The sequence below is a fragment of the Panicum hallii genome, chromosome 2 (genome assembly GCF_002211085.1).
Source record: "Panicum hallii strain FIL2 chromosome 2, PHallii_v3.1, whole genome shotgun sequence".
NCBI lineage: Eukaryota > Viridiplantae > Streptophyta > Magnoliopsida > Poales > Poaceae > Panicum > Panicum hallii.
Window position 1 is genome coordinate 11,898,240 of NC_038043.1, and position 10,960 is coordinate 11,909,199.

Sequence of the window (10,960 nt, forward strand, 5' to 3'; positions counted from 1 at the left end):
GGATTTGTAATTATGTTGATAGTAGTGATGGAGTTGGTAGCAATGTGTCGTGTCATGTACCCAAATCCATGGCATTTTATCTGTATCCTATGATGCTTGAGGATATTTAAGGAATTAAAAGTGTTTGGACCATTATATGGTTTATATTCCATAGCTTTTCTATTTGTGGATGATATTAATATCTGATATGCTCCTTGTGTTTGTCCCATTTCAGCTGAGGCCCAAGAAGAAGATCAAGAACTGAGGCATGTTGCATCGGTTCCAAGGGTCGTCCGGATCAACTAGAGGGTCGGAGTTTGAGTTTTTGCCGCTGCTTAATGCTGCTTCTGTTTGGAGTCAGAACTTAGTGGTCTTTCTGTTCAGGGTCTTCAGCATGTATTTGCTGGCATAAATTTGTGACAGAAATTTGGGTTTATATTATATGGTAGATTAACACTATAAATTCGTGGTCGATACTTCTGCTTTTCTCCGTGAGCTGTTTTGGATCGAAATATCAATCGTGTGTCTCGACCGTTGTCTCTCCAGTTACGGATTGGTATCTCAGCGTGACTTGGGTTCGCCTGGTTGTGGTGTGTTCCCCAATGGTGTGTCACGGTGAGGCTGCTGAGTTTCTGTTGCTCCCCGTATGTTGGGCTGTGTTTGGGCTTTGCTCGGATCCAGGCGGGCTTTGAACAAACCAGAAAGCAAGGGTTTATTAGTTGAACAGCGCGCGCTCTCCCCACCCCGCGTTGGGCATGGCTGCCCGCTGTTATTGTTACGCGTATTTTAGTCCCACATCGCCCCTGCAGGTCGGGTCGCCGTCGCATATAAGCCGCGATTCTGATGAGTACCTTACCGTGCTTACCCTTGTTGGGTAACGGTACCGGTTGCCCCACGGTGGCTAGCACATGGTAATCCTTGTTCTGACCTCGAGTCAAGGTACAGTGCTCTCTCCTATCCCTGCCACAATTACCCTTACCTGCAGACCGGGCATATAGTAAGCAGGTGCCATCATGCAACCGGTACCCGTTACCCAACAACACATATGCTGCTAACCGATGAACAGGAATTTCATTGCAGGTGGCAACCTTTTCTGGTGTGGTGCCAATCTTTATTTTTTTTTATCTCTCTATCTGTTCTCTTCTACAAAATCACTTTTAGCATTGTTTCATTGCCATCAGGTTCATCTTTATTCAGAAGAGCACGCACAACATCTCACGTCAAAACCACCCGCTTTATTCGTCGCCGGACCCGCATCACAAGACGAACGAGAACGCGGCGGCGGCGCAGACTAGCGAAGCTGCCAGCGCGCTCCCTCCGACGAGCGCGGCGGCGGCGGAGCTGGGCGAGGCCGAGGGCGAGGGCGAGGGCGAGGGCGCCGGCCCCGGTGCCTCGCGCAGGTCGTGCTTGAGCTCCTCGACGGTAGCCTCATCGGTGCGGAACGACTTCTCCAGGGCGGCGTCGTCGATGTCGGTCTCGAAGAGCGCCGTGGGCAGCGAGATGGTGCCCGGGGTGGCGCCCCCGAAGGCCGAGAAGGCGCGCGCCACGCCGGTGCCGTTGTTGAGCTGGTAGTGCACCATGCCCTTGGGGAACACGAACATGTCGCCGGTCTCCAGCGCCGCCGTGTGCACCGTGCCGTTGCGGGCGGCGTCGACGAGGCCCACGACCAGCGGGCCCTGCACCACCACCAGCAGCTCCGACGCCCTGCGCGCCAGTGCCACGGGCGAGACGTGAGCAGCGCGTGTGCACATCTCAGCTTCAGCATATATATATATATATGATGAAATGTGTACCTGGGGTGGATGTGCGGCGGGTTGACGGTGCCGGGGCCGAAGACGAGCGCCGCGTAGGAGACGGACTGGCCCAGCAGCGCCGGGAACTCGGCCCCGGTGGCCTTGGACACGGTGAACTTGCCCGGGTCGCCGGCGAGCCCGCTGACGAGGCGGGCGTAGGTGAAGAAGGTGCCGTTCAGCTGGTCCGGCTCGGCGCCCAGCGGCGCCAGGAAGTCCGTCAGGATGTCAGGGTCGCCGGCGCGGGCAGACCGGGGCAGCTGGTGGATGGCCGCGACGGCGAACAGCAACAGGAGCCGCCGGAGGCCGAGAGCGAGCGCCATTTGCTGCGTGCTGCCCGGCGGCGAGGTGGCGATGGACTGATCGATCGGGCGCCGCGGAGCTAGCTGTTACTTGCTCTAGCTAGGGTGGTGGCGCGATCGCGGAGTGGCAGGGCGCAGTAGTTTGATGTTTTATAGAGTACTCGTACTTGCGAGCTGCCGGCATCGCGGCTTTGGAAGAGCTGTGTTGTGTGTGTGTGTGTGTGTGTGTGTGTGTGTGTGTGTGTGTGTGTGTGTGTCCTACATGCATAGCAGAAGCTGGAGTGTTTCTTTGTTTACAGCTTGTCCCCGTCCGTGGTTTCCTAAGCTTGGCGGATTTGAATGTTCCTAACCGCATTATTCTGTCGTGACAGTGGCTAGATGAATGTGGTGAAACTGCCAATGGCATGGCATGGCATGCGTGCAAGACTTCTCTCAGAATTGTCTCTCCTTTAGGGATGGAACATTGAAATTTGGGGCTAGTTTATGTTTATGTTTCATGTTTTTTTTTATGGAACAGGAGGGCTAATCCCCTACTAGTTATATATATTAAAAGAAAGAAAATAAAGTAGTATTACAGAAAAGTCTCAAGAAACAAAGAAGGAAATAAAAAAGTTCGGCAAATTTACAACAGCTCCTCGATCCATTGTTTTATGAAGAAAGCATTTACTCGTTTCTCCGAGTAGAACTAGAACAAATTCCTTATGTTTTACGTTATTGCTCAGTCGAATTGAACTACCAGAAATAATTGAAGTATTATTCTTCTTACAACTGTTCAGCAATTACACAGAGTATGTGCATCGTGTAGTGGTCGTAGTTTTCGTTTTGTTGTGGTGGTGGTGGGCTTGTCCAGTCTGAGCTTAAATTCTTCTTAATCAGTAGTATAATAGGAAGCTCTTGCTTGTTCGTTTCAAAAGGACGCGCATCCTGTGAGTTTACAGCCGTCAGATAGATTACTGAATCATGACATAGGTATGCTTGGAGACAATAAGAGTTTGCATAGATATGTGTGTGTGTGTGTGTGTGTGTGTGTGTGTGTGAAACTGTGAATCTCCCAACTATGTGTATAGGTTTCAAATTAGGTAAGTTACAGAAGATATTTATATTTTTTTTATGGATTTAATGTTTCTTGCATATTACTAATCCAGATCTTCTGAATAGGATGGTGTAATGCATGGGTATATTTTCAGGCAACTTAAGCTTTTATCCATCATTTCCACATCAAGCTAATGGAGGCACAAATTTCTCACAATTTGTGGATTCAAAAAAGTGTACCATCAGAAAAGTGGCACGCTGCTCACTAGCAAAATTGGTTCCAATATGAATAATCTTGTACATTCTGATCAGTGTATCTGTATCATCCCACAATTTGTACAATGTCAACCTAATTTTGTTATAGGTTTGGACAAATTTTTCTTTTAACTATGGAAGAGTTCTTTGAAACTTGGCTTCATTATTAGGGGTGGAACATTATAATTTGAGGAAGTTTGTGTTTGCTGCTATTATAATCAATTACAGTTCAATTTACTAGTCGCTGGGTTGTCTCTGAATTATTGCTATGTTGCGATAGTTGATCGCATGACAATCGACTATACTTCAGGAGAAATCAACCGTCTTTAAAATTTGAAATAATTTCAGTATGTTGGATGTAACGGAGAAGAACTAACTGCGGTCGTTATCATCAGCTTGCTGCTTGGCTGAAAAAGAGTCTGATGGAGCTACATACCATCATTGACATCACAAATGGAGGAATAGAAAAAGGCAAATCGGTAGCTTCAAAAGTAGATAACAAAGTTTTAGGACTTTCATATCAAATATAGGTAGAGAAAAACGAAAACTTGATATAACTCATCAACATAACACATCGCACCGACGATTACAGATCGATTATTTGATCCACGACTCTCACTCATCACACCACTACCCCACCATTTTACCATTGGCAGGTTATTCAAGGACGACACGGCCAGAACACACGACTGCAAATAGACGATGCACGCGAGCAATATGATTCGGAGAAAGGCGATCATGGCCTCTTGGGCGGGGTGAGGGCGGCCTTGAGCTTCTGGACCGTGGCCACGTCGGTCTTGAAGGACTTGGCGAGGACGGTGTCGTCGATGCCGGTGCCGAACACGGTGACGGGCACGGACACGAGCCCCGCGGCGGCGCTCCCGAACGCCGAGAGCGCCCTGGCGGGCTGGGTGCCCTTGTTGCACTGCCAGTGCACGGTGCCCTTGGGGAACACGAACATGTCGCCGGTGGCGAGGTCCTGGGTGAAGAGCTTCCCGGCGGTGTCGACGAAGCCGACGGAGAGCGCGCCGTCGACGACGAGCAGCAGCTCGGAGGCGCGCGGGTGGGTGTGCGTCGGGTTGACGGAGCCCGGCGGGAACGAGAGCGCGGCGTAGGACACGCTCTGCCCGTTGAGCGCCGGGAACTCCGCCATGGAGGCCTTGGTCGCCGTGAAGTTCCCCGGTGCCGGCGCGGCCAGCGCGGCGCGCAGGCCGGTGTACGCGAAGAACTGGCCGGTGATGTTCCCGGGGTTCGCGCTCAGGGGGACGATGTAGTCGGTGAGGATGTCAGGGTCGCCGGCCACGACGGCCAGCGGCGCCGCCGAGAGCGCGAGCAGCACGAGCACCAAGGAGCCTACGCTGTCGATCCCTGCCATTCTTGCTTGTTTACTAAACTGCTAGCAGAGAGCGACTGAAAGACACAGGTGGTTAACTAACTGCGATGTGATGGTCGACGAGTTCTATCTGAAGCTTTGCTTGACTGATGAGAAGCAGCGATCCTGCCTCCCCTATTTATATGGAAATGGAAACATTCATGCTTCTGCTGGCCAATTGGGTAATCGAAGACGATGGATGAACACATCGCTTTGCTGCATAGGGAAACTAAGCGAGATTAATTTGATTAATTCCTCCAGCTTGGAGATGATGACTGAAACGATTAGTATAGTGTTGGAGGCTCAGCTGAATGTTTCTCCAGGCATCCAGGGTCCTGGATACGCCTGCACTGCTACGGTGCCGCTCGAGTGAGATGCCTGGCGACGCCAGCTCTTTTGGCCGGCAGCTGTGTGCAGCCTGCAGCCCTGCACTTTTCCGAATTGTTTGCGAGGAAGTTGCATGAAGAAGACGAGGAGGCCGTACAAGGAGGTGTCGATGCAACTGGTCGTACGGAGCATACAAGTCGCACAGCCAGTTTTTCAAAAAGAAAAAAAAAGTCGCATAGCTCAGCTGCGAGAATATCTCTGCTGCCAGCAACGGCTCGGTCGCCTCATTCTCGGTTTCTCCATTGACAGTGTCAGCTCAGTTAGGCTGGGGAGTTGGGATTCACAATGCAGGTGACTGCCTTGTTGTTTGCACAAGGGATACATGCTGCCATGGAAAGGCTGTTCTTCACTGGCAGTGGTAAATTACTCCTATTAAGCTAATGTTATCCGTCCAGCAAGCTGATGGTGCAGTCAAAATGTGGATGTCCAGATGCATGCTGCGTTGGAACTGTAAGGACTTTCGTTCCCAGGTTGTCTCGTTTCTGTAACACTTTGTTTTACCACTAATGTATACTATAGAGAAAAGATTAGTTTCCACCCTCGAACTATCATAAAAGCCCGATTTTCAACATTCAACTATGAAACCGAATAACGAAAACCATCCGATTGTCGGAACTGGATTGGTACTTTGCGTGGTTTCAAATGTAGTTTTGTATTTTTTAGTTTCTAGTTAGATCTAAAAAATCAAAACTAATTTATTTTAAATCATAAAAATATGAAACTAATATCAAAATTTTTCTAAAAATATAACCTATCTATTGTTCATCTATTTGAATCTTATTTATTAAAACTAATAGGCATAACTACAAGCAAATATATTAGGAACATAAAAAATGGATCCAAATAACTAAAGTAGAGTGCCAGTAGATAGGTTATATTTTTATAAAAATGTTGGCACCATTTTGTATTTATTTAATTTTTTTAAAAATGAAAAACCACCTTCAAAACCACTCAAATGGTCAAATTTGTCTGGTTTTGATAGTTGAGTAGTCTGTGTTATCCGGTTTTATAGTTGAAGGTTGAAAATCGGACTTCTATGATAGGTCGAGGGCGTAAACTGGACTTTTTTCATGTACTGTATAGCCACCAAATGTAGCTTCTCTCTTTCTCTTTCTTTTTAAATAAAATAAAAAATAGCATGTTTCATGTAAATGCAGTAAGTAAACAGTTGAGAAAGAACTGTAGCAATCCTTTTCATTTTATTTGCAACAGAAACAACTTCTCGCCGAAAGCAAGGATGAGTGCTGAATGCTTTCGTCGGATTACAGAGGGAAAATGCAGGCTATGTTCAAGTGAGGAAGAGACGAAGGGTTACTCACATTTACTGGTTACGAATGACATTTGCCAAGTCAATTTTGGAAGAAAGTTTCAGTTCTCCTGTTTTTTCTTCAAAAAAAAGTTTCAGTTATCCTACTAGGATATATTTTTTGGCAGCTTTTGATATAATATCGTCAAAGTGTAGTGGAGTTTGCATTCGGTCACAGTTCTTTCTCATAACAAGTAGCAACACAGAAAAACTATCGTTTCAGTCTTCCATGTTTTGCGCGGTGCAGATGAAACATGGATTACTTCCAGCCTACCTATCTGGAGCCCCGTAAAGATATTGGCGCAAGCCCTGTACTGCAATCTAAACCATGGACATATGAACTAGAGAATCTCATGTTCTTCTGCCAGAATTGTGTATGTAGCCAAGGGACTCCTAGCTATGTCTGCAAAAATGGCAAAGTGGCTTAAATTCTTAATCTCAGGAAAGACCAAAACATCAGATCAATGCAATTCAGAGAGTTGCATTGGGTCATATGTTGCCACTATTGGAATTCAAAAAGGCACAAATCTGCCTATAAACCATGCAGTTATTAGTTCTCACTGGATACATATTTTAGCATTTTATTTGACCTGGCCGGCACCAGGCATAACTCAAGAACATGCATGGAATTCTCTGCAGACCCAGCAGTTGTTACAAGGGGGTAAACCCACACACGCTTATTCCTTGGGGGGAGTTAGTCCTGCCTTGAGCTTCTGGATGGTGGCCACATCGGTCTTGAAGGACTTGGCCAGCACGTCGTCGGCGATGCCGGTGCCGAACACGGTGACGGGCACGGACACGAGCCCCGCTGCGGCGCTCCCGAACGCCGAGAGCCCGGTGGCAGGCTTGCTCCCCTGGTTGAACTGCCAGTGCACCATACCTTTGGGGAACACGAACATCTCGCCGGCGGCGAGGTCCTGGGTGAAGAGCCTGCCGGCGGTGTCGACGAAGCCGACGGAGAGCGCGCCGTCGAGGACGAGCAGCAGCTCGGCGGCGCGCGGGTGGGTGTGCGTCGGGTTCACGGCGCCCGGCGGGAACATGAGCAGCGCGTACGAGACGCTCTGCCCGTCGAGCGCCGGGAACTCCGCCATGGAGGCCTTGGTCGCCGTGAAGCTGGGCATCGGCATGCTCATGTTCATGGTCATGGCCGCGCGGAAGCCCGTGTGCGTGAAGAACGCGCCGGTGACGGTCGCCGGGTCCGTGTTCGCCGGGAGGATGTAGTCGCCGAGGATGTCTGGGTCGCCGGCGAGGGCGGCCAGCGGGGCTGAGAGTGCAAGCACCAAGAACACAGCCGCGTACTTGATTGCCGCCATTTTTGCTTGAATCAGATGTCCTGCCTGAAGCTAATAGGAGCTTAGACGTTGGTTGGAAGGCAAATGAAATGAGGATGCTTCGATGCTTTTGCGATTGTGCAATTTATAGTGAAGGTCTGTTGGCGAAGAATTGGAGTCACCAAGAATGCAGTTTGTCCGTTGTGGGGCACAGGTTGCAGGTGCGTCGAGGGTAACGAACTGCTCTCGGCGACATGGAGTTCATGCCTGATAGGCTCACAGCTGGTGTGCTCCTTGTATGTACGTATCGGCTGGCATCAGAGATGCATATACTCAGCTGAACTGAACTCGTTAGGTCCATGGCTGGAAGCCTGAAAGCTGGTGCTAAGCACAGACATGGGAGTCTTCGCGTTTTAGTGAACTTGATGCATTCTGTCCGGACAACACAACACCGGATGCTCACCGTGCAGGCATCTCTACACATGAATCCTGAGCCCAAACCGTGCGATTCTATAGGGTCACGTCGCTTGTATAATTCTCGACCGTTGGATCATGCGTCGATGGCTGAGATCATGGAAGAGCTCGGGCCACAGCGCCGGCTTCGGGAGACGTCAGCCAGCGATGCTTACGAGTTCCGACTTCTCTCTCGCTGTTCTTCCCGGACCTTTCCTCCGCCACGGCAGGGACAGCTTCAGTCCAGGCAGCTGCGCCGGGCGTCCAAGTCTGGGTGTGGAGGGTGATAAGAAAAACAGAACCTCTAGGAGTAGATCAAGTAGGTTCTTACATTATTAGTAAGATAAACAACAAGATTTAGATCTAGGTTATAATAACAGAGAGAGGCAGAGAGAGAGAGGAGGATTAATAACCATCGGGCTTGGAGGTGGAGTCCGCTATGGAGTCGGTGTCGGTGTCAGGGAGGCGGCACCGACGCGGCGTAGTGGATGCATCGGCGGTCGAGGACGCCGGCATCGAGGGTGCAGAGGAGTGTCGGTGAAGTGGTCAACGATGGAGGCGCGGTGCAGAAGGCGGCGACGCTTCCCGTCGTTCACAGCACTCCCTAGATCGGATTAGGGTTTATCGGTGGGTTTAGAGGGCACGGCGAACTTTGGCGTGCGTGCCCCTGCGGCCCCCACCTTCTCTATATAGCGCTGCGTGATGGGGGCTCACCAACCACATCTCGGTTGGGCACCCCCGATCAGGGCGCAATCAAGAAATCCGACTTGATCGTTGGACCAAGTCGGACGAGATCAATCCCAACATTCTCCCCCTTATCTCATCTTACTTACTTACTTCTTACATTCTTAACTCAACACATTTCACTACAGATAAGTGTATAGAGCATACCTCGTCATAACAGTTAATACCATTAGATTAATAGCCACAATACACCTTTCTATTTTGAAATAGCTTCTCAGCTAGACCCTTACTGTCCAGGGATCATAGGCTTTCGTGTAAACCCATGCCGGTTAAGTGTTCTCTGAACACATTGGGTGGTAAGCTTTTTTGAGCGGATCCCTGTATTCACTTGTGACATGCTTTCATCCTTGATGAAAGCAGGGACCTTCACAGGGGCAACACATGCTCAATCTGCACTTCCAGCATGCCTTCCTTCCTCTGAGCCTCTTGTCGACTATGAGCCTCTGCTACAAAACAAACAACCGTCAATATACCCTTTCTCCCCTCTATACAAGGCCTTTATTAGAGTTGCTTTACTTTAGTGCTCTAAATTTTTTATCAATAGGTAATGTAAATTTACTACCACTGTTGGAATTGTGGCCTATATTAGGCCCATACATGGCTAGAGTTTGGGTGGCCCAATTCCATATAAGAAGCCAAGGTGGTGTTGTAGAAGTGGCATGTGGGACTTTAGTCCCACATTGCTCACTTAGGTGGACATATACCAACATATATGTGTGGCTTTGTGAGCCCCTACACATGTGAGACAAAGGGAAGAAGGATGCTATGCTGTGAACACACACAAGCCACACACGCATGCGCGCGCGTTACGCGTTATTATCGCGTGACTTGTGACTTGTGACGATGCGCGATCGCGTCGTGTCATGTTGTACCAGCAGTTTAATTTTGCCTTTTGTTTTGTTGGTCAATTTCTACCACACCTAGACTGCCATGTCAACTGGGAGTAGTGGGCACACGTTCCGTGTGTGGGCTCCAGTCGGTTGCCGTAGAGAGGTCCCGGTGGCGGTTCCTGAGATTTAGGCAGATTGAATCTGAGAGGCAGCGGACCCCTCTATATATGGGAGATGTACTGTGTACGGAGAGGTCACCGGTGACTCGCATATGACTCTTTCTCTTTCTCTGCACCGCTGCTTTCAGCCCTGCTGTCCCTTCGTCCACCGTACAGCGGATCGAGGGAGAGCGGTCTAAATCGTCCGCCGTACTAGGGTTATTCATGTTAATCGCTAGTAAATGTATGCTCTCTCATATGCTGCTCTGGTTGTTCAAATTAATCTTAAACCCTGTTAATTTTCTAACAATCTAGAAACCTGAGATAATTAACATGGCTGGGATTTCGGATGCACTGAAACCTGAGCGATTTGCTGGGGGTGACAACTTTAAAAGATGGCAGACTAGGGTTAAGTTCTGGCTCGTGAGCATGAAGATCTAGTGGGTGATCTCACCAGTTCTTCCTCTGTCTGAGGAGCAGAACCGCGCATTTGAGTTAGATAACTCGACTTGTGTTGGGTGCATCTTGTCTCTGTTGTCTGATCAACTATGTGATATTTATATGAAATATGATGTGGCACGTGAAATATGGGAGGCCCTGGACCGCAAATATGCGGAATCAGATGCTGGAAGGGAACTCTATGTTAATGACCAGTACCATGAGTACAGAATGGTTGATGACCGTTCTATAGTAGAACATGCTCATGAGATCCAGCTTCTGGTGGGGGGAACTTGTGCATTTTGATTGCGTCTTGCCCGACAAGTTCGTGGTTGGTGGCATCATTGCCAAACTTCCTCCATCTTGGAGGAGTTTTGCCACGAGCCTCAAGCACAAGAAGGAGGTCATAACTGTTGAAAGTCTCATCGCTTCTCTTGACGTTCAGGAGAAGGCAAGAGCAAAGGACATGCCTCGTTCTATTCCATCGGATGGAGGCCTCTCTAATGCATACGTAGTTGAAAGCAAATCTGTTTGACTTTAAGAAGAAGAAGAAGAACCTTGCGGACCTCACTTGCTTTGTCTGTGGTGAGCCTGGGCACATTGCCAGGAAATGCCGCAACAGAAAAGGCAAGAAAGGTGGTGG

The 10,960-nt window shown here is 49.1% G+C and overlaps 4 protein-coding genes across 4 annotated transcripts in view; 1 reads left to right on the plus strand and 3 right to left on the minus strand.

The window, feature by feature from the left end:
• Nucleotides 1–497, plus strand: part of LOC112880688 (ubiquitin-60S ribosomal protein L40-2) — a 2,202-nt gene extending 1,705 nt beyond the window's left edge. Inside the window, exon 4 of the mRNA XM_025945423.1 lies at nucleotides 215–497. Within this exon, the coding sequence (XP_025801208.1) occupies nucleotides 215–244 (30 nt within the window). The 3' untranslated portion in view covers nucleotides 245–497. The remainder of the gene's footprint in view (nucleotides 1–214) is intronic.
• Nucleotides 498–1,235: 738 nt separating this feature from the next.
• On the minus strand, nucleotides 1,236–2,092 carry LOC112880888 (germin-like protein 9-1). Its single transcript, XM_025945617.1, has 2 exons — nucleotides 1,773–2,092; nucleotides 1,236–1,683 (listed from the first exon to the last, which is right to left on the minus strand). Exons 1-2 carry the CDS (start codon nucleotides 2,090–2,092, stop codon nucleotides 1,236–1,238), a joined length of 768 nt encoding a protein of 255 aa, XP_025801402.1.
• Nucleotides 2,093–4,094: 2,002 nt separating this feature from the next.
• On the minus strand, nucleotides 4,095–4,733 carry LOC112880889 (germin-like protein 9-3). Its single transcript, XM_025945618.1, has one exon. It carries the CDS (start codon nucleotides 4,731–4,733, stop codon nucleotides 4,095–4,097), a length of 639 nt encoding a protein of 212 aa, XP_025801403.1.
• Nucleotides 4,734–7,100: 2,367 nt separating this feature from the next.
• LOC112879478 (germin-like protein 9-3) lies at nucleotides 7,101–7,736 on the minus strand. Its single transcript, XM_025943737.1, has one exon. The coding sequence runs from the start codon at nucleotides 7,734–7,736 to the stop codon at nucleotides 7,101–7,103; it is 636 nt and encodes a 211-aa protein (XP_025799522.1).
• Nucleotides 7,737–10,960: the final 3,224 nt, after the last annotated feature.